The 23,145-nt window shown below is 39.8% G+C and overlaps 1 protein-coding gene across 1 annotated transcript in view; it reads left to right on the forward strand.

Moving 5' to 3' along the window:
• Pik3cb (phosphatidylinositol-4,5-bisphosphate 3-kinase, catalytic subunit beta) overlaps window positions 1–23,145 on the forward strand; it is a gene marked incomplete in the record, with an annotated part of 129,427 nt that overhangs the window by 31,010 nt on the left and 75,272 nt on the right. The window contains 5 exon segments of the mRNA XM_013505790.1: window positions 2,110–2,335; window positions 5,569–5,792; window positions 12,783–12,962; window positions 20,455–20,625; window positions 21,809–21,886. Coding sequence (XP_013361244.1) covers window positions 2,110–2,335; window positions 5,569–5,792; window positions 12,783–12,962; window positions 20,455–20,625; window positions 21,809–21,886 — 879 coding nt within the window.

Consider the following 23,145-nt stretch of genomic DNA (forward strand, 5'->3'; position numbering starts at 1 on the left):
AATTTCTGAAGACTTAGCTTATTTTCTGTCACTTGGGGAAATGCTATTCTGTTATAAACATGTTCATAATGAAAATCATATGGTAATTTTGGTACATGCCCTTCTTATGGACATCAGATATGCCAGTCCTCACTCCAACTTTGTATAGCCTCTGGCTATATCTGACACTGATGCCTTTTTTTTTTTTAATTTAAATCTAGGGGGCTGGGGATATAGCTCAGTGGCAAAAGTGCCTGCCTGGCAAGCACAAGGAATTTGGCCAGGAGTTTGATTCCTGGTACCACAAAAAAAAAAAAAAAAAAAAAAAAAAAAGAGTGTAATACTTAAATTTAAATCTAAAACAAAATGTAAGCATAGTAGCATCAATAGATACATTCACAATGCTGGACAGCCCTCACCACTGTCTCTTTCTACACTTTCCTATCATCTCAAACGTGAACTATAAAACCACAGCTTCTTTTTGTAGTCCAGGCCCTGATGATCTGTATTTTAATTTCTGTCTCTGAATTTGCATATTCTAGGCCCCTTATATAAGTAGAATCCTCCAACAAAATAGTCTTTTTTTGTGTGGCTTATTTTACTTAGCAGAATGTTTTCAGTCTTTCGTGTTGTAGCATACATCCTAATTTCATTTCTAGTGCTAAATAACATTCCATTATACATATCTACTACATTTTCTTTGTCCATGCATGTGTTGATAAACCTTTGGGTTGTTTCCAACTTTTGAGACCGTGAATAATGCCACTGGGAAGGTTGGTGTACAGATAACTGTTTGAATCCTTGCTTTCATTTCTTTTGGGCAGAAGTAGGATTTGTTGAATTCTGTGTTAATTCTGGGTTGGTTGGTTGGTTGGTTGGTGTTATGGGTCAAACTCAGAGCTTCATGCATGTTAGGCAGGTGCATTACTGTGGAGCTACATCCCAGCCTCTCCACTTGGTCTTGAACTTGCATTATCCTGAGTGCTGTGTTGCAAGTGTGCACTACCATCCCTGGCTAATTTTCAAGTTTCCTGAAGTCCTGTTTACCTACTGTTTTTTTTGTTTTGTTGCCTGTACTTTGCTGCTCTTGTTTTTGTTTGTTTGTTTACTTTATGTAGTAGGCATCCAACCCAGGGCCTCACTCCCACCAGGCAAGCACTCTGCCACTGACTATACCCCCACCCCTCCCGTTTGTTCTGTGTCAGAAAATAGGGGTTGGCCACAAGTTCTATTGTAGGTGTCTTACCTGTATCTCTGAGTTTTGTTTTCTTTTTCTTTAAACTGGCTGTTGTCAAACTATGTAATCCTTCTTTGTATAGTTACTGTGTTTGTATGGCAAACCTCTTTTACATTGTATCAGGTGGGAGACCTGGAAGGAGATGATGAGAAATTGTGCTCATTCTGACAGGGCATTGTTAGTAAGAATATACCTCTGATGAGTAGAAAAATACAGGGCAAACTGTCTTTTTTTATGAAGATGGTTTAAAGTTTTACTTTTTTTTTTTTTTTCCCCGTTACCAGGAATCAAACTCATGACCTTGCTCTTGCCAGGCAGGCGCTGTGCCACTGAGCTAAATCCCCAACCCCAGTTTTACTTCCTTATTAGAAGTTGTTTAAAGGAAGTTATTTAAAAGAAGGAATGTTAAATATAAAAATACTCCGTTTTTTCCTCTCTCTTTTGATAATGTGAATCGACTCAAGTGCCTTGAATATACTAGGCAAGCACTCGACCACTGTACTACATCCTTGACCCCTTTATTGGTTCTTAATCTTCCTCGGTAATTTTCTTTTTAATAATTTGTTCATAGTGCACGTTTTATGTTCTGTGTTGTTACATTACTTTACATGAAAGGGATAATACCGTATGTATGCATGTACTTTGCCATTGAAAAAATTTTAAAAAAACTGATATATTTGGGACAGCTTTCCATGTCAGAAGGTATTTTTTTTTTTAATAACTTTATAATAGTCTATAATTGACTTACCCAGTCTGTTACTGCTCAATACCTGGGTTGTCCCTGTGCTTATTTATTTTTACAAACAGTGCTGCAGTGGGTTCCCTTGCACAGATATGTTTGTACAGCTATACCAGTGTTTCCATTCCAGATAATGTGTCATTTATCCCTACAGCTGTTATGGAAGCAAGTTCACAATTACCCAATGTTTAACCTGCTTATGGACATTGACTCCTATATGTTTGCATGTGTGAATCAAACTGCTGTATATGAGGAACTTGAAGATGAAACGCGAAGACTTTGTGACGTCAGACCTTTTCTTCCAGTTCTCAAGTTAGTGACACGGAGTTGTGATCCCGGGGAAAAACTGGATTCAAAAATTGGAGTCCTTATAGGAAAAGGTAATTTAAAAATTCCTACCACAACTTCTTAAGGTATCTATTGGTATGTGTATAAACATATAGTAAGTATATTCTGACATTACTTTTCAAAGGGTAGCCCATGCATTACTCTCAGTTTGAGATAAGTGCAGAACTGAGAGTAAGTGTTTAGAAACTCCTCTTGCAGTGCGCTGCTGGCTTATGTGTTGTATGTCTTTTTCTTTATTCATGATATATTTTTATTTTACAAAGGTATTAGCCTTTGAATTGGGAAGAAACAATTATTTCTTTACTGCAGATAGCTTGAGAAGCTCTTTAAGAGACACCCTTAATTTTTTATGAACTATAATATACCTAGAATACTGACCTTTCGTATACAACTCTGTATGCCAACCAAGACTTTCAGCTGCTTGATGTTTCCACAGAGCTCATGTTTTTGATAAATTTTACTCCTCAACTGAAATTATCTTTAATTAAAAATTATTTTTGTGGAGTCAGGATGCATCATGTCTACCTTATTCCTTGCAATTTTTTTTCTTTTTGTCTTTTGGAGACAAGGTCTTGCTCTGCAGTTCAGGCTGACCTTGAGCTCACTTTGTAGACCAGGCTGGTCTTGAACTCGCAATGATCCTCCTGCCTCAACGTCCTGAGTGCTGGTATTTCAGGCGTGTGCCAGCAAGCCTGGCTATTTTTTGCAAATTAAGTCTATGGAAAATTGTAACAAAATTAAGGACATGGACTCTTAGGAGTCCCAGTGGCTGATGGTATGTCAGTGTCTTGCTTTATAGAAGGTATGACTTAATTTTGGAGCTAAAGGGTTACTTAGGAGGAAACTTTAAAGACTTAAGTACAAAACCAGAGAATTCACTGAAGGATTTTGGAACTGATTCGGTACCATACTGATCAGATTCACTAATGTAGGATAACATAATACTGTTCCCTTTAAGATGCCTTTTTTTGACTTGACCTATAGTAATTCAGGCTACCTAATGATTACCATATAACTCCTTTCAGGGAATATTAGAATCGAACCTTGTTGGTTTACTATAATACAATGATATCTCATGACACTTAAAATGGTCAGTTACTTGATTAACATTTTTTTTTTTGGTGGTACGGGGAATCAAACTCATGACCTCACGCTTGCAAGGCAGGTACTGCACCACTGAGCTATATCCCTAGCCCTCAATTACTTGACAGAGTGACTATTTTTGGAGATAACTTTTCCCCATTAAATAATTTTAGAATTATATATCATATATATCTTTTACTTGCCCTCAGTAGAAAGCATTCACTTTCTATTTTTTAGAGCTATGATGATTTTGAGAGAATTTTAATTTTTATTCACTAGAACAAATTTTTCCTTTACTAGGTTCTTTGCCTTGTATCCATCTGTTAGAAAATTTTTTTTCCTTTGTTTTAATTCCCATAGAAATTTTTTTATAGATTATGCCCTGCAATTTGAATGATGAAGATAAAAAAGTCTTGTTGAATAAATTAAGCAGTTTACTGCTCTTAACTGTTTATAAATTGTGCTTTTTTTTTTTTTTTTTTTTTTGTCTTTTTGAGACAGGGTCTCGCTATGCAGTTCAGGCTGGCCTTGAGCTCACTTTGTAGCCCAGGTTGGTCTTGAACTCCCAATGATCCTCCTGCCTCAGCTTCCTGGGTGCTGGGATTACAGGCGTTCACCACCATGCCCGGCATAAATTGTGCTTTTCAGAACACCTAGAAAAGCTGACATTGTGATGATAGACACATTAAAAATGTTTATGTTGAGCCAGGTGTGCTAGTGCATGTCTGTGATCCCAGCTCACCAAAGTCTGAGATAGGAGGATTGCGGTAGATTCAAGGCCAGCCTGGGTTACATAGTGAGTTCAAAGCCACTCTGAACTAGCTAGTGAGACCCTGTCTCAAAAAAAAAAAAAAAAAAAGTTAATGTTTTTAGGAGGTCGAATAAGTCTTAGTATTTTAGAAGAAACTTGGGGGCTGGGGGTTTAGCTCAGTGGCACAGTACCTGCCTGGCAAGTGCAAGGTCCTGAGTTCGATTCCTGGTACTGGAAACCTCCCCACTCCAAAAAAAAAAAATAGAAGAAACTTCACTTTTAATACCTTACAAGTCAATTTTTGCAGTTGCTTATTTATCCATTATGACCATAACCAGAACTTGGTGAGGTCATGCCTTTGGGGAAAACAGTAAATAGTTATTTCCATTTAACTTCAGGAACAAGGTTACTGCCTTCTCTCTCCAAAGAAAATAGTAGAACTTCTAGGACATGATAGCCCTGAGGAGGCTGAAAATGCTTTTTGCCGAAAGGTGATATACCTAATCATTATTTTTCATTTTTGTTCCAAATAATTATTTACAGAGCTGTTGTTTTGGTTCTGATTATTCTCTGTGGTGAAAGTATATGCCACACCTGCATTAATTTTTCCAGCGACCAGCAAAATGAATCATAATCAGAGGATTTTACCAGAATTCTGAAAGAAATATTTTAAAATGCCCCTGTTTTTCTTGACCTGTTTAAACATGTAGCAAATCTTTTTTATATTGCTAAGGATTGAATTCAGGGCCTGGTGTGTACTAGGCACCCACTCTACAGCCTGAACTGAAAACTTTTTTTTGTCTTTTTGAGACAGGTTTTTTCAGGCTGGCCTTAAACTCACTTTGTAGCCCAGGCTGGCCTTGAACTTCAGCGATCCCCTTGCCTCAGCCTCCCAAGTGCTGGGATTATAGGTGTGCGTCACCATGTGGGCTGGATATATGTGGTCTTAAATTGTGTATTATGGGTATCAGTAATTATTTTTATAAAGCTAGTAACCAATCTATATTTCTTCACATGACTTTAATTTTATATACTTCAAAAATTTAACTGCATGTTTTTTGTACTTGAGATTTATCATTTTTTAAAATTAAGTTTATTGGTATAATTTGGATATATATAATGATCATATTCATCATAGGGAATGTGTACCTGTCTATGTTATGTCTTGTCCTCTTTTTCCCCAATCTCCTTCCTTTCCTGAGACTTCACAGTGGGGCGGGGACTGGGAGTGGAACCCAGGACCTTACACTTGCCCTCGCCTGAGATTTATTCTTTTATTTTGTTTGTTTTTATTTTTTTCATATATTCCCTCCTGATTTTGTCTGCTTGATAAAAGCTAAATATCTAAGTTAAGTTTTTGTTAAAAATGCTTTATAGTCTCTCTTATTGTTTTTAGCTACTGAAAATGATGCCTTTATAAAATGTGTTTAGGTCTACATGAATTTGATGCCTTAAAGGATCCTGAAGTGAATGAATTTAGAAGAAAAATGCGCAAATTCAGTGAGGAAAAGATTCAGTCACTTGTGGGATTATCGTGGATTGACTGGCTGAAGCAGACATACCCACCAGAGCACGATCCATCCATCCTTGAAAACTTGCAAGACAAGCTTTATGGAGGAAAGCTCATTGTAGCTGTTCATTTTGAAAATAGTCAGGTAGTATTATATTTTTTAAAGAAATGTTTTGTAGTAAATCTTTGATTTTTACTTGAATATAGTTCCATTCTATGCACCATTACAAAGAAAAGTTCTAGATTTAAGGTAGATGTATATTTACAATTCTGTAGAATAGTTTAATGTCCTTTGCACGTGTATGATTTTTTGATGCAGTAGAACAGTAGTTTAGAGCATGGCTGGCACACTGTACTTTTTAATTGGATTTTCAGTTTTAGGGATGTTAAAAAGTCCTCCTATCTCTTGGAAATTTTTTTTTTTCCTTTAAGACAGGTCTTCTACATAGCCTTGTAGCAGTCCTCCTGCTTCAGCCTCTCAAGTATAAGGATTATGGGCATGCAGCACTGTGCCTGGCAAGATCTCGTGATTGTAAAAGAACATTTTAGCAAAGAAGCGAAGGGAGGGGGGGGTGGGTCAAAATGATCTCTTTTTCCGTATTCTTATATGTACATTCTATGAATATGTGAATGAAATGGTGATAAGAAAGTTGGCACTCCTATAGTATATGGCTGATCCATATCGGAATACTTATAGCAGTTACACAAACTAGATTATGCTGTTACTGGATTTGTAGCAAGGCTGGTCATCCTGTCATCTGGGGGCTTAGATTAAGGTGGGATTCAAGCGTGTTTGTTCTTGATTTACTCTCGTAACCATAACAGTGGCAGCAAACACCACATTAGCTGTCCTGTGTCAAGCACTGTGTTAGCTTTCTGCTGCTGGGAGAAAATCCCCCACAGCCACAGTTTAAAGAAAGAAAAGTTTATTTTGGCTCACAGTATCGGAGGTTTCACTTATGGTCCCTCGATTCCAAGGCAGAAGCATCATGGCAGAAGGGCATAGCACCTGGGGAGCAGAGAGTGAGACAGCTGGGTGGGGCGCTGGGGACAAGACTGCACCCTTCCAGGTTACGCCTCCAGTGACCTGCTTCCTCCAGCCCGTCCCACCTCCCACCCCGCATTCACTGTGAACTCATCCGTGATGAATCCACTGCTGAGAGTAACGCTCAGTGATACGATCATCCTCCCAGAGCCCTGTCTCTGAGCATAAGCTTCTGGGGGCAGTTTTGATCCAAGCCCTAACAAGCACTTAGACCTATATAAGATCTCTTCCTTGCATTCTGCAATTTCTACAACCTCAGATGGCTGCCTTTTCTCTCATTTTACAGTGAAGAAACTAAAGTATGAGAAATATCTTTTGTGCTAGGCCTCACATGCAGAGTAAGCAAAAAATTCAGTGAATGCTTAGAAATTTTTATTACAGTAAAAGACACATTTTCACTAATCTTCCTCAAGACAGTGCTCCTCCCCTTCACCCTGAACACACGAGTGCCCTCGTTCTTGCCGCTTTCCTGAGGTCGTCTGTGAGTCTGCCTTCATGTGTATCTTTGTGTTGTCGTGGCTGTCTTGATGTCCTGAATCCGTTCAAAACCTGTACCTTTCATGATCTTTTTGACTTTGGGGAAGAGCCGGAAGTCATGCAGTGCCAGGCCTAGTGAATCAGGTGGGTGAGGGCACATTGTAATTCTTTTATGAGCTGCCTTTTCTTTGGATGGCGCTCACCAGCGGCATTCATCATACTTTTGATCACACCTTGTAAAGCACTCATGAAAAGCAAGGAGGGGGTGTTTTGAGCTGGATTATTGATGGTGTATATTTTAGCGTCATAATTTTTAAAATTTAAATATTCATTTATTGTCGTCACACCTGTAGTTAGTGATAGATCCAGGATTTTACCCAAATGTCTTTAATTTTACCTTATTATATTCTTTTAATTTTTTGGTTTTTTGGAGATAGGGTCTCAGTTTAGTTCAGGCTGGCCCGAAACTCGTGGCAATCTTCCTGCCTCAGTGCTGGGATTATAGATAGGCATGCCCCACCGTGTCCTGCTGAGCTTTGCCTCATTTCAGACAATATTTTAAGAAGTATTTATTAAGAGAGATGTGAGAAAGGACCATACTTGTAGGAATTACTCCTTGATCAGAAAGTTTATAGCTGGAAAAGGCAGTGCAGGCCTCAATCCCAGTCCTCTGAGAGGCCGAGGCAAGGGGATTTCTGGTTTGAGCCTAGCTTGGGCAATTTAGTGACTTAATGAGGGTGTCTCAAAATAAAAAGGGTTGGGGATGTAGCCGAGTGCAAAGGCCCTGGTTCAGTCCCCAGTACTGAGAGATAAAGAGGGACAGGGAGAGGGAGAGAGGAGAAGGAAGAGAAAAACACTGTGAAAAGAAAGAGAGAGAGGCTGGCAGACTGGCTTGTTTAGGGGAGAAACACCATCGGTTATCCTGAGATACACTGAGAGTAGAGTTCAGTTTGAGTAAAAGTTTTAGTAATAAAATCTCACTGTCAGATTGAAAATACTGCTTAGGAACTTCTGCAAGGCCCAAAGAAGTGTACTGGGAAATTTATTGCCGAAAAGTGATTAAAATTCAATTTGGAAGCCTTGGCTTAGTACAGTTTACCTGTCTAGGGCAGTCTGAGTTTCTTTACAGATGAGCCACATCCACTGGGACATACAGATTTTAATGTAATCATCTTTTTACCATGTATATATGGAAGGAAAAGTTTTTTGTTGTTCCCACCCACTTTCTTTGTGGTAGTGGAGACTGAACCTAAGGCCTTTGGACCACGCTACATTGCCGGCTACTTTTGTATTTTATTTTGGGATATGGTCTCATTAAGCTACTAAATTGCCCAGGTTTGACTTGAATTTGGAATCTTCCTGTCTCAGCCTCCCAGAGTCTTAGGATTACAGGAGTGCATCACAGGCCTTGCTGGGTTTTTTGTTATTGTTTTACTGTACTAGGATTGAGCTCAGGGCCTTGTGCATGCTGGACAACTGTTCTGCCAATGGAGTGTGTGTGGTGCTAGAAATTGAACCCAGGGCCTTCACACTAAGCTACATCTCCAGTCTTTTTCTTAGTTTTTATTTTGAGACAAAGTCTCAACAAGTTGCTAAATTGCCTAAACTGGGCTTGATTTTGATCCTCCTGTCTCAGCCTTGTGGAGTGCTGAGATTGTAAACCTACCTTAAAGAAATGTTTTGGAAATAAGAGATGAAGATACAGTACTATGAAATCATACTGATTCCAAGCAGTCACAGAATATGGAGTTAGAAGGAGTTTAGAGATCACCTAGCCAGACTTCCTATATTCCTTTTAGCCAGGTCTAGTGGCACACACTTACAGTCCCAGCACTCTGGAGGCTGAAGCAGGGGGAGCACTGTGGAGTTTAAAGGCCTGTAGTTCAAGCCTGAACTACATTGTGTGAGACCTGTCTCAAGAAAACAAACAAAAAATTTCATTTTAGAGTCCCTGAAATCCATGTCTCTGCCTGAACACATCAGTTCTAGGAGATACTTCCTCTGCTCTTGGAACAGTGTTTTTACTATGGGAAAGCACATATTTAAATTTTGGATTTAAAAAAATTGTTTTAAGTTCAATTTTCCCTTCTTTGACTTTTGCCCATCTCAGTGTGCTCTCCATGCAGTCTTATTTTCCCCCTACATGCCAGATACCGAGATAATTGAATTTTTCAGGAAAAACCTTTCCAAAAGGGTTAAGCCACAGGTTCCTAGACATTTGGATTCTGTGGACCAGTAAAATTATTAAATTATTAAAGAATTGTGTCGGATGTGGTGGCACATGCCTGTAACGCCAGCATTCAGAGGCTGAGGCAGGAGAATCACTGTGAGTTTGAGACCAGTCTGGCCTACAAAGAGAGTCTGACTTGCATAGTGAAACTCTGTCTTAAAAAGACAAAACAAACAAACAAACAAAAAACAACAACAAACCCAAGAAACAAAAGACAAAGTTCAGCAAAAGAGTATGCGCTACCGTGGTGCTGATCCAGCTATTTTTATTGATACATTTTTGACATACATAATGATCACATTCATAATAGGGAATTTGTACCTGTACATAATATACTTTAATTTTTTCTTCTCCCATTCCATCCCTTCCCTTTAATCCTTCTTCCCCTTCCCCTTTATAAAACTTTGCTGTATTATTTTCCTTTCATCCTTTTTTATTTTTTGAATCCCTATTCCCTCCCTTGTTCCTCTTCCCATTTGAACACTTTCTTCCTACTTCCCAAAAACTGTCATCCATTTTGGTCCTTATTTATTTACTCTTTGGATTTCTCACACAAGAGAAACAATGTGATATTTAAATGTGTGTCCATTTTATTTCACTTAAAATTATGTTCTGAAGGTGCAGCCATTTACTTAAAATTGTCTAAGTTTACCCTTTTTGTGGCAGTGTAGTACTCCTTTGTATATAAAAACCACATTTTCTTTATCCATTTATCCATTGATGGGCATCTGGGCTATTCTGTTTCCAAGATTTAGCTATTGCAAATTGTGTGGCTATAAGCATAGGTGTGCATATATTGCTGTGGTATGATGCTTGAACTCTTGAGAAGATACCAAGAAGGGGAATAGCTGGGTCAAGTGGAACCTCTAATTTAGTTTTTTGAGGAATCTCCACACTGATTTCCATATTGTTTGTACCACTTTATACTCCCACCAACAGTGAAGAAAGGTTTGTTTTTTCCCACCGCCTCTCTAGCATTTGTTACTGATTAATTTCTTGATGACATCCATTCTTTCTGGGGTGAGATAGAATTACAGTGTTGTTTTAATTTGCTTTTTTTTTTATTTTAAAGAGTAAAAGAAGGATAATATAATAATGGGGGGCTTACCAAATTACAGACAAAGTGGTAGGAAATTATCAATGGTTATTGTTTTACATATTGTTATCTACAAGATAGTTTCTCAGGAAAACAAATAGACAAATAATAGTGAGTTACAGACAAAAGAGGTAGGAGATTATCAATTGTTGTACTATGGTATATTCAAAGTGGCTTCTAAAGAAAATAAATAGAGCTATACATGAGTGACCTATTGAATAATCATTAACTTTTCTCAATGGTTGTTGTAGGAAACACATAATGATAGACATGCATCCATTTACGAAGTAGGATAGGAACAATACAAACATTGCAGAGTTATGGATACATTAGTAGGAAAATATCAGTGGCTGCTGTAATACATGGTGGGATCTTAGAAGTGGTTTCTCAGGAAGACAAAGATACGCAAGAAGGATCTAACAAGTAGTTACAGCCTAAGGGTTGTCAAAAATCAAGTGAGCCATCTGGGGTGAAAGCCATTTTTTGTAGCATTTTCTCTCCAGCCTCCCATCGCATTGGGACCCCACAACCAGTTAGTGTCCTCTGCCCAACTGTCAGCACAGGCAGCAGGAATCCTGCTGCAGACTTCTCCGGAGCTCTACCACAGCCTGTACTGTCAGGGGAAGAATGGCTTCCAGGGAGTCTCTGCAGGTATTGTGCAAGGTCCTCCTGGCGTACAGCTTCTGAGCGGCTCTCATGACCCCAGAGCACAGGACCTCTGACTCCTTGGGCTTAGTCTGCATTCTCGTGTTCTCCAAGTCCTTGTTCAGCAGCTGCTCCTCCACTGAATCTGGACCTTTCTGGTTTTCAGTGGCAGGAGCAAGAGTGGCCCGTTGTATGACATGTATTCCCAGGGGTTTCTCCATGTTTGAATGATTCACACACGTCTGTGGGTGGGCATCTGCAGTCAGTGCATGGTGGGCCAATTGTGTCACTGTTTCTCTGTGTCATGGTAGTTCTCAGTTGAGCAGTGGCAGCCTGCCTGAGGGCCGGCGTGCAACAGTGCTTGCTGCCATGTGGATCCATCCCCTGCGCTGGGGACCCTCCTTCTGGGTGCCTATGAGGCAAGGAGCGAGCCGGTCGGAAGATCGGCGCTCCCTGCCCATGGCTCCCCATGCACCTGGGCCCCTCATTCCGGGCACCTATGAGGCAGGAAGCAAGCCGGCCCGAAGACCTGCGCTCCCCACCCGTGGCTTCCCGTGCACCTGGGCTCCATGCATTTCTCAAATGACTAGTGATGTTCAACATTTTTTCCTGTATTTATTTGCTATTTGTACTTCATCTGAGAAGTGTCTGTTCATTTCAGATGCCCATTATTGCAATTGGTATTTATTTATTTATTTACCTAATACCAGGAATTGAACTCGGGACCTTGCATTTGCCAGGCAGGCTCTTGTGCCACTGAGCTATATCCCTGGCCCTGGAATTGATCTTTAAATTTAGGCAGTTCTGATTATTTTTGAGTTCTTTATACATTCTAGATATTAGTCCTTTGAGGACTAGCTGGTAAAAATTTTTTCCCCATTATCTCTTCATTCTGTTGGTGGTTTCTTTTGGTGTTCAAAACCTTTTTAATATGATGCGTTCCCAGTTGTCGACTCTGTAATATTTCCTGTGTAGTCAGAGTTTTGTTCATAAAGTTTTTGCCTACACCAGTGTCTTCAAGAGTTTCACCTATTCTGTCTTCCAGCAGATTATGTTTCTGTTTTAATATTTAGATCTTTGATCCATTTAGATTTTAGATTAGTACATGGTGAGACATGTGGGTGTAGGTTTCATCTTTGGCTTGCAGAAAGCCAGTTTTTCCAGCACCATTTATTAAAGAGGCTATCTTCCTTCCAGTGAAAATATTTGGCCCCTTTGTCAAAGATAAGGTGGCTGAGTGTGTTTGGATTTGTTTCTGTATCTTCTGGTCTGTTCCACTGACCCTTGGGTCTGGTTTTGGTTGTTTTGCCATTACTGTGCTGTTTTGTCAGGGTAGCATTGTAGTATAATTTCATGTTGGGGATTGTGATGATCCCAGCAGTAACTTTAGTTAAATATTAATCTTACATGTGGGAGTTGTGGTGTTCAGGATACAGTAAGATGACTTTCAAATTAGCAGAAATCTTAACAAATTTTATATGGGAACATATTTAGAATATAGAAGATACATTCAATTATAAAACTTTAAAGATTGTAAATATTATACACATTTGTATATATTACATAATGATTATAACTGTGATTTTTTTTCAACACAAATGTAAAATTTCCTGCTTCAGTTTTCTATTTTCTCTCTTTTTAGGATGTGTTTAGCTTTCATGTATCCCCTAATATGAATCCCATCAAGGTAAATGAGTTGGCAATCCAGAAACGTTTGACCATTCATGGGAAGGAGGAGGAAGCCAGTCCTGGTGACTACGTGCTGCAGGTCATTGGAAGAATAGAGTATGTGTTTGGTGATTACCCGCTAATTCAGTTCCAGGTAGGTGTGGTGTCCTCCTAACCGAGAAGTGTGTATGTCTATATTTAATTTTTATTTCTGATTTTAAAAAAGGTATGCCGATAATGAACATTTGGAATCTACAGAAAATTGCACCAACATAACTAGTGTATAATCCATAATCCTACCTACCTCTGAAAATATTGTTGACATTTTGGCATGTTTTTGTTACTTTTATTTACAGTTATGTGTGGTTTTGGTATAATGATTATATATGAATGTGTGTATCTGTGTTTGCATTCTGCTTTTTCTTTAGTGTTCGAATTATTTTCCTATAGGATTATGAATTCTTAACATAGTTTGTTACCATTGCCTACTCTTACATGAACATATGGTTTAAATGTGAAATATTCTGGAGGAAGGTAAATATTTTAAAAATTCCATTAAACAGCAAGCCATTTGTTGAGTTGTATAAAAATGTATTTGTTCAAGAACTTGTTATCAGTTAACTAGATAAAGTGGTTTTTTGGGTAGGGGTACTGGGGTTGTATATGCTCTACAATTGAACTACCTTCCCAGCCCAGTACAGTAATACTTAAAAATTTTCAATTTCAAAAAATTTCAATTTCAGTCAGTAGTATTTGTGTATCTAATCCCCTTTGCACCTTTTTATTCTTGCTTCTATATGTGGTAGGAATTTTACATGATTTAGGTCATAAAAAAACTGTCCCTGATCCTCTAGACTTCATGACCTTGCGTTTGCCAGGCAAGTGCTGTGCTGCTGAGCTATACCCCAGGTACCTCTTCAAGACATTTATTTCCATTTAATCTTGAATTCTTTAAGTGTGTACTTTATGGAAGCCACTAAACTGCCTTAGGTTAAAATGGAGTTTAAATAAAGTGTATGTAGTCCAGTGACCCTTTCCTCACAGGTTTGCCTTTTACTGAATGTCTCCCCATCTCCACCCCTGCTGGCCTTTGTGGTATTTTTGTTTGTTTGGTTGGTTTTGGGAGAGAAGGTCTTGCTGTGTAGTTCGGGCTGGCCTAAAACTTGTAGTGATCTTCCTGTCTCAACCAGCTGCATGCTGGGATTCCAGGCATGCACCACCACATTTGGCTATAGGGTCTCACTAGGTAGTTCTGGCTGACCTTGAATTCACTATGTAGCCCAGGCTGGCTTTGAATTCATGGTGATCCTCCTGCCTTAGCCTCCCAAGTTCTGGGATTGTTTTGTTTTGTTTTGTTTTTGAGACAAGGCCTTCTTATGTAGTTCAGGCTGCCCTTGAATTCATGGCTGTCCTCCTGCCTTGGCCTCCGGAGTGCTGGGATTATAGGGGTGTGCCATCAAACCTGGCTCCAATTTTTTTAAGTCTTGAGACAAGGTCTCACTAAATTGCCCAGGCTGGGTTTGAACTTGTGATACTGCTGCCTTACCCTCAAAGAATGTTGGGATTACAAGCATGTGCCAGCCACCATGTCTGGCAGGGTTTGCTTGCTTGTTTTCCTTGTCTGTGTGTCATTGTCTCTGTCCTTTTCCCCCCACCCCCACCCCCGCTGTTTTTATTGAGACAGGGTCTCACTGTGCAGTTCAGGCTGGCCTTGAACTCACTGTGTAGCTCAAGCTGGCCTTAGACTCACCACAGTACTCTTGCCTCAGTTTTCTGAGGGCTGGGATTACAGGCCTGCACCACTGAATGCAGCAAGGTTTGCTTCTTAAAGAATAAGTTGCTGCCTCTGTCTTGTCTGTCTGTCTGTCTGTCTTCCTTTCTTTTTTGTCTTTGTCTTTTTGAGATAGGGTTTAACTATACAGTGCAAGCTGTCTTTGAACTCAGTTTGTAGCCCAGCCTGGCTTTGAATTCCTTTGTTTCAAGAAACTTAAAGATACTTTGTTGAAAGTATTTTAGACACTAAAAAATAGTTATTATATAAGGAATAGAGTAATTGCCAAGTTTGAGATCAGTAGTGACAGGAGTTAAATCCTAAGATTTTTTTATTTAAAAAAAAAAAAAAGATTTTTGATAATATTGTTTTGAGAGATACAAACATGCCAAATACAAGGTGATGTCTGACAATAAGGAGCCGAGATTTATTATCAAGTACTGTACCTGGAAACTGGATTTTACACGGTTTGTTTATTTTGTGCTTGTGTGTGTGTGTGTGTGTGTGTGTGTGTGTGTGTCCTGGGTCTTGAAACTAGTGCCTTCACACACTGGGCTACTTTCTTTGTTTTTTGAGACAGGATCTCACTCTGTAATCCAGGCTGGCCTCAAACTTGTGGTGATCCTTCTGCCTCAGTCACTCAAGTGCTTGGATTATAGGCATGTGTCACCACACCCTGCTCATATTGAGCTACATACACAGCCCTTTAAAATACTAAGTGGCACAGGTTTGGCTCAAACTTTTATCCTCCTGACTCAGTCAGTGTTGGATTTACAGGCACGTGGCACCACGCCTTGATGGCCATTAAATTTTACAGTTTAGAAGGTAGACAGTTTAGACGTGTGTGCACAGCTATGAGAGTGAAGACATTCTCTTTTGTTGTTTGGTTTTTTTTTGAGACAGGGTCTTCCTGTATGTTCCAGGCTGGCCTTGAACTCATGGCGATCCTTCTGCCTCACCTCCCAAGTGCTGGGATTGCAGGTGTGCTCTACCACACGTCGTCACTGGGAGCTAGACATTCTGACTGAGCAGTTGAACATTAGACTATGAGAAGGAGAGGGAAGATAAAAAGTGATGGGTGGGCAACGTAGAACGTGATTTCATGTTCTGCCTTCATTGAAGTAGCATTCATTAAAATTATTTGTAATGATTCCAAATGAGTACATTGAATCATACTTTGAATCTATATAGGAAATTTATTGTTTTGAAAAATACATTGAATTCCTATTCACTTGTTAAGGATCTTTGGAAATATGAATGATCAGTCTGCTTTTATGCCTTTGAAGAGCCCCTTGGTATCATGAAAATAAAACAAGACATTAGACTACAATAGCCAATCGGTGTGTGCTGGGAAGGTGATTAGTAATGCTTTTGTAGAGCTTTGTGCTGTGTAGGACAGTGTAGGTCTGTCACGCATGAAGCATGTATTCACCTTTCCTGGCAGATTGGCTGATGTAGTGATGGCAAACCTTTTTAGAGACCAAGTGCCCAGACTGCAACCCAAAACCCACTTATTTATCATAAAGTGCCAGCACCACAATTACACCTGAATACTGAGGTTTTAGTTTAGAAAAAAACAACTCATGCATGAACATCTTTTGTCTTAAAAGAAAAACACGATAACAGAGCTTTCAGTGATACAAACAGCTCCTTATTGAAAGGTGAAGTTCGCATTGGCGTGCCTTGGCACAGTTAATGTGGTCTTTGGTGTCATGTGCACACTGATACTTTGTCAGACCTTGGCTCATGTTCTGCTAGCTTGAGAGTAGCACGTGCAGCTCTGAGGTCGTCTGTCAGTCTGTTCCTTATATCGTATTTGATATGACTCAAAGCTGAAAATAGCTGCTCACAAGCGTATGGTGATTGAAACAAAGTAAGAAAAGCAACCTCTAGTGCTTTCCTTGACTTAAAATTATTTTATTTCACAGAGAATTCTAGACATTAAGGATTTCATTGTCAGAACCACCAACTGTGCCATGTCCTTTGTCCTCCCTTCACACTCTGTCCTCTCTGTATTCTCAGTTGTTGCACACAAGTCATAGAATTCATTTTGTCAAATAGAGCTTTCTTGAAGTTCTAGTAGCTCCATTTCCAGATCCCCCAAATCCAACCAGTGTAAGTAGGAAGGATCAAGTCCTTCAAATTTGGCTTTATCTGGAGAAGTAAGAAAATAGGGTTGTCTACATCTTACGAAACTGTAAAAATCTGTTACTGAAATTCTCCTTCAGCCATGCATGGTGGCTCACGACTGTAATCCCAGCACTTGGGAGGCTGGGGCAGGTGGATGGATCGCATAAGTTCAAGGCCAGCCTGGGATACGTAGTGAAATCATGACCAGCCTGAACTACATAGCAAGACTGTCTCAAAACAACCCTTTTTTTTCACTCCTTTGCAGTTGCTACTAGAAAATTCCTTGTAGATTTCCTGGTGGCTTGTAGGATTGTCTGCATATGCAGAACTTTCCAAATGTATTTTTATATTTGGAAATGTTCCAGCCACCTACTTTCAGTGTCTCTTCAAAAGCCTGCAGTTTTTCTCTCAAATGTTTTGATATCACAAAACATTTTCCCCCATACCTTGTAGCTTTTCTAGATCAGATTTTATTGGTGCATTATAGATACACATCATGGTCACGTTCATCACAGAGAATCTGTGCTACGTAACTTGTTTTTCTCCCAACCCCACCTTCCTTTCAGCTCCTCCTCCCTTCCCATTTCAAAAGCTTTGTTTCCATGTTTCCCTTCTTTTCTCATTTGTTTCTTTTTCCTCTCCTGTTCCCCTTTCTTTTATTTCCCTTCCCATTTGAACGTTTTCTTCCTGTTTCACAATACTTAATATACATTTTGTATATTATTTATTTTCCATTTCTCACAGCAGAGAAACAGTGTGGTACTTACACATGTGTCCGGTTTATTTCGCTTAAGAATATGGACTCAAGGTGCTTCCGTTTTCCTAGAAATGTCTTGAGTGTATCCTTCTTTATGGCAGAGTAGTACTGCACTGTATAAAAAAAACCACATCTTCTTTATCAAACATTCACCAGTTGATGGGCACTTGGGTTGTTTCCAAGATTTGGCTGTTACATTCTGTGCCGCTATAAACATGGATGTGAATATATCACTGTGCCCATACCTTGTAGTTTTTTGTTCACTACATTGAGGTAGACTGTATAAAGTCTGTTAAGAAAAAAAGATTTTAAGCCAGACTTTATCAGCGGGCTGTGGCTATTCCTGCCCACTTTCGTTCATAAACAGCCCAGTTTTATCCAAGAGGTCTACAGATCCCTCCAGGACTTGTCTTTTTTGTTTTGTCTTTTTGAGACGGGGTCTCACTATGCAGCTGAGGCTGGCCTTGAGCTCACTTTGTAGCCCAAGCTGGTCTCGAACTTGCAATGATCCTCCTGCCTCAGCCTCCCCAGTGCTGGTTTATAAGAGTGCACCACCACGCCTGGCCAGGACTTGTCTTTTGTTCAGCCACTAGACATTATTATTCATAAGTAAAGCATTATACTGTGCCTGAACTTCATCCAGAAGTTGAAACTGTTGAAAATGAAGTGCACAAGCCATCATATAATTCACCATTTTTGCGGCCTTTGAGGATATTGTCTAATTTATGCTGCTACCACTGGCACAAAGAGCTTCTTGACGTATAATACAGTGAAACTGAATGACTAAATGTTTTGCTTCTTTAACAAAGAACTGTATGAAACCAGAGGTTGCCCCCACCTTGCAAGGTCCCCCATCACTAGTAATTGAAACCACATTTTCTATGTCTTATGACAAAAAGCCTCCATCACAGCGTTGTAGATATCCCTGTGTCCTTCCAGGCAAGGACACCAGTTTCACCAGCTCATGATGTCACCAACAGCATAATGCAAAATTACTGCTAGCCTCGCATTATCGTTATATTTGCACTTTCATCCAAACGCATAGAGCAACAGGCTGCCTTTTATAAGTCAGTGGTCAGCTGCCGACCGACATCATTTGCTATGTGCAGGATTGGATCTGTGACAGTATTTCTGCCACATGGCATCTCAGAGGTGCATTGCCGGTTTTTTTTTGGTGGGGGGTGGTTGGAGACACAGGGTCTTGCTTTGCTCAAACTCATGGCAGTCCTCCTGCCTCAGTCTCCCAAGTGCTGGGTTTACAGGTGTGTGCCACCACGCCCAGCATGTTGCATAATTTTATCCTTGTTTGGGAAATCATGAGAAAGGGAATTAGTCCCAGACAACGTGACCATTTTGGTAAAAGTCCCCATCAGAGAGGGGCTTATCATATTTTCCTATGCACAATAAAATTTGAAAGCTGGCAGCTGTCAGATTTGTTGTAGATAGTTTTAGAAGGTAAGACACTGGGAATGACTCTTCCTCTTTTTCTGTTCAGGAAACTTCTCTTTCAGTTTCGCCAAGGTTAGCAGCACTTTTGTCAGAATGCTGTCTGACCCTTGATTGGGCACTCAGAGCTGTCACTGCCCAGAATGCGCAGCACTCCTCCGCTGTGCTCAGTCGTTACAGATAGCTCTGTGCAGGCCTCTGGGATGACCATCCACAGTCTGTTTTCAGTTTTGCTTTTTTGCTGTGGACAGGTTTTGATATTCAAGACTTGGAGTCTACAAAAAGACAAAATTAAAAAAGAAGTACCCAGTACAAATCTATCCCTGTACCAAAAATAGCTAACACTATTAGTTCAGTGCTAAAGAATTGTGTGTTCCCTGAATCAACCATCCATAGCCATGATTCTCAGCTGGGGTTGCTCTTGAATTTTGCTGACCACCACCATAAGGGACAATGTTCCACTAACCAATGGCTTTTGTCTTTGAAAAAGGCAGCTGAGTGTATTTCCTACCTTGTGGGGGCTTCTGCTAAAATCACAGCCAGTCCAAGCATGCAGTGTATCTAGCTCTATATATATCTTCTTGCTCTTTTTTTTTTTTTTTTTTTTTCAGTCTACCAGGCTCTCGCTAAGTAGTTCAGGCTGGTCTTGAACTCACTGTGTAGCTTAGACTGGCTTTGAACTCCTTCTCTCTGAACCTCTCAAGTGCTAGGGTTGCAGGCATGTGCCACCATGCCTGGCTTCTTGGTCTTGTTTTCATAACTCTTTACAAACAACTAAATATGATGCTGCAGATTCAAATATGCCAGGGAGACAGCACAACATTAAAAAAAAATACCAATCTCTTAATTAAAACATTTCTTTGCTAAATCTGAGATATTAAATGTTAATTTTTCATAAGAAAACTCAAAGCCAAACTCTTTTGTTAATAAAAAAGGAATCTATTAAAACTCACAGCCAGTCCAAGCAAAAACATGCCCTTGGCAGTATGCTGACTGGCCATGCAAAAACTTGGCCGAGTCCTGACTTGGGACCTCATAGCCTGGTACACTACTCCTTCCTGAGCATGCACACAGCTCCTCTGTGCGCTTTTATCTGTGCTGCCCAGGCAACTTTGCTTCTGGGCCAACAGAGAGGGCTTTGTGTGCCCACTGTAGCACACGTGCTATACGTTCGCCACCACTGGGCTGAAGTATGACTCTGGAGTCAGATAAGCCGACCTGTCTCAATTTGAGGTCTTACAGATACTAAGCGTGTAACTTAACCCTTCTGAGTTTCATTTCTTTAAGATGTTAAATGGGGTTAATCTTAAAAAATTATATAGCATTGTGAAGATCAACATGTAATTATATGTCAGGTTTAGTTCTTAGACCTTTAATTAATGGTAGCTAGCTATTTAATGTGTTATGTTTTGAGTGATCATATTCCTCATAGCATGTTGTATAAGATGTGCTTGTGTGCATTTCACACAGTGCTGTTCAGATTGATTTCATTCTGTCAGTATGTCTGCCTGAAAGTGTGCACTTGCCCTTGTCGTCCCCCAGTACATCCGGAACTGCGTTGTGAACAGGGCCCTGCCCCACTTTGTACTTGTGGAGTGCTGCAAGATCAAGAAGATGTATGAGCAGGAAATGATTGCCATAGAAGCTGCCATAAATCGGAATTCATCTAGCTTTCCTCTTCCCTTACCGCCAAAGAAAACACGAGTTATTTCTGTAAGTTCCATGTGTGAGCCTTGTAACTCTAGACAGCATGTGATTTTGTTAGATTATACACTAAATCTTTCACATATTTCCGTGACTCACTTCTGCTTCTGTGAAAACCAATACATATTTACCAAAAACTGATCACACACTTCCTTAAAAAGTAAGTTGCAGGCTATGATTTTAACTTGCTCAAGCTACAGATACTATAAATATGCCATTTGTGTGTTTTGGTACCAAAAAAATGCCATCAAGTTAGAGATTGGACCTTAAACGTAGAACTTTAAAGAGCAGTTTGAGATACTGTAGTAGAAAAAGTGAAATGCACAGAAATAGTTGATTTATGAGTGTATTTCATTTCTGTGAGCTTAACTGAAGTGGTGTTTTAAGAATGTAGTAGCCTACATTCTTAATACTCAATTCTTTTACTATTTAAACATGTATCAAAACCACTTTTCTAGAATATATATGGTAGATATGTAAGTTTGTGTTTACTTGAATACTTTATTTTTTTTTTGTCTTTTTGAGACAGGGTCTTACTATGCAGTTTAGGCTGGCCTTGAGCTCACTTTGTAGCCCAGACTGGCCTCGAACTTGCAACGATCCTCCTGCCTCAGCTTCCCAAGTGCTGCAATTACAGGCCTGTGCTACCATGCTCTATCCAAAGTTTTGTGTGGGTTTTTGTTTTTGTTTTTGTTTTTTTGAGACTGGGTCTTGCTATGCAGTTTAGGCTGGCCTTGTGCTCACTTTGTAGCCCAGGTTGGTCTCTAGCTTGCAGCGATCCACCTTCCTCATCCTCCCAAATGCTGGGATTACGGGTGTGTGCCACCATGCCTGGCTTATCCAGAGTTTTTGAATACTATTTGTTGATGTTTCTTTAGGGGAAGTGCTTTGGACTGAGTTTAGGACCTTGTGCTTGCTGGGCAACCACTCTGCTACTGAGCTATACTCCCGGCCCCTGTTGTTACTTTTACTTTAGTGATTTCTCTTAGCAGTGTGAGTGCTGCCTATGTTTTGCTTTGAAAACCAAGAGCTAGTGGCTATAATGCTTAATTTAATATATGTGATTTTTCAGTTGCTAGTTCAGAGTTTTCATAGTTTTCCAATGTACATGGGAACCAAGAGACAGCTTCATTGTTGCCAGAGAATATTCGTTTCTTTCACTAAAACACCTTTGTGTTTAATTCTTTTTCAGCATGTTTGGGACAATAACAAGCCTTTCCAAATTGTTTTGGTTAAGGGAAATAAGCTTAACACAGAAGAAACTGTAAAAGTGAGTATTTTAAGTTTTGAATTTCCACACACTGTTTCCTATGCTCAGTAATGCCCTATTAGAAGGTTAAACTCTGCCCATGCCCGTCAGTTACATGAGATAGAATTTGGAGATTCATTGTAAGACTGTTGGATATTTTTGTTTCAAAGTCTTCTTTGAATAGTTAGAGATCTATTGGAAAGACTGACATTAATTGTCAAGTATGTACTGTGTAGAAGAAATTGATTTTTGACCAGGAATTCAACCAGTGAAATAGAAAGCTGAATTGCAGACCGCATACTCTGTGTAAGCTTACTCTCTTCTCGTCCCCTTGGAGCTGCGCTGCAGCCTTCCCTCACAGCCACCACTCCCAACGCAGCTTTTTTTCTTGCTGAGCACAGAGAATGTAATGTGACTTTCTGAAAGAAAATAGATGACTGCATTATAGATCACAAGTTGTTAACACACGAAGGGATTTATCGCACAGCCCTATACAGACGTAACTTGGTTTTAAAGCTTAAAGCATGCATTTTTCCTATTTTGCTGGGCAGAAAATTAATAGAACAATTTTACAGTCCAAGAGAGAAGTTCAGTTAGCTTGAAATATTTGTTGGCATGTGGATATGTTCGTGGGCACCTTGCCAGACATTACTAGTCCCTTGCTTTTGTGCATGGACATTATTTTTTTGGGAATAGTGAGGGGTTGGGGAACTGAGATACTCAGTGAAAGGATATAAAGATCTGGGTAATTTGGATGCATGATTCTAAAGATCTAATGTGCAACATGAGATCTGTAGTTAATAATAGTATATTGTATACTGGGGATTTGTTGAGAGAGATATTGGCTACTCTCAGTGAGGTAAAAAGATCATTATATGTGTTGATGGATACGCCAATTTATGTGGTTATAGTAATCGCTTCATTATATTAACGCATCATGTTGAGGTGTGGTTGACCCACACACCTTTAATCTCAGCTACTTGGGAGACTAAGGCAAGAGGATCACAAGTTCAAGACCAGTCTGGGCAATTTGGGAAGGCCCTGTCTGAAAAGCTTGGTGGAAGAGTGCAAGCCTAGCATGCCAGAGGTCCTGAGTTCAATCCCCAGTATCACAAATAAAACAAAGCAAACATCTGGACATAGTGGTGCACACCTGGAATCCCAGCACTTGGGAGCCTGAGGCTGGGGAATCGCCACACATTTAAGTGCAGCTAGGGTTACACAGTGAGTTCAAGGCCAGGCTGAACTACGTAGTGAGACCCTGTGTCAAAAAACCAAGA

The sequence above is a fragment of the Chinchilla lanigera genome, unplaced genomic scaffold (genome assembly GCF_000276665.1).
Source record: "Chinchilla lanigera isolate Chin_1 unplaced genomic scaffold, ChiLan1.0 scaffold00100, whole genome shotgun sequence".
NCBI classification, from domain to species: domain Eukaryota; kingdom Metazoa; phylum Chordata; class Mammalia; order Rodentia; family Chinchillidae; genus Chinchilla; species Chinchilla lanigera.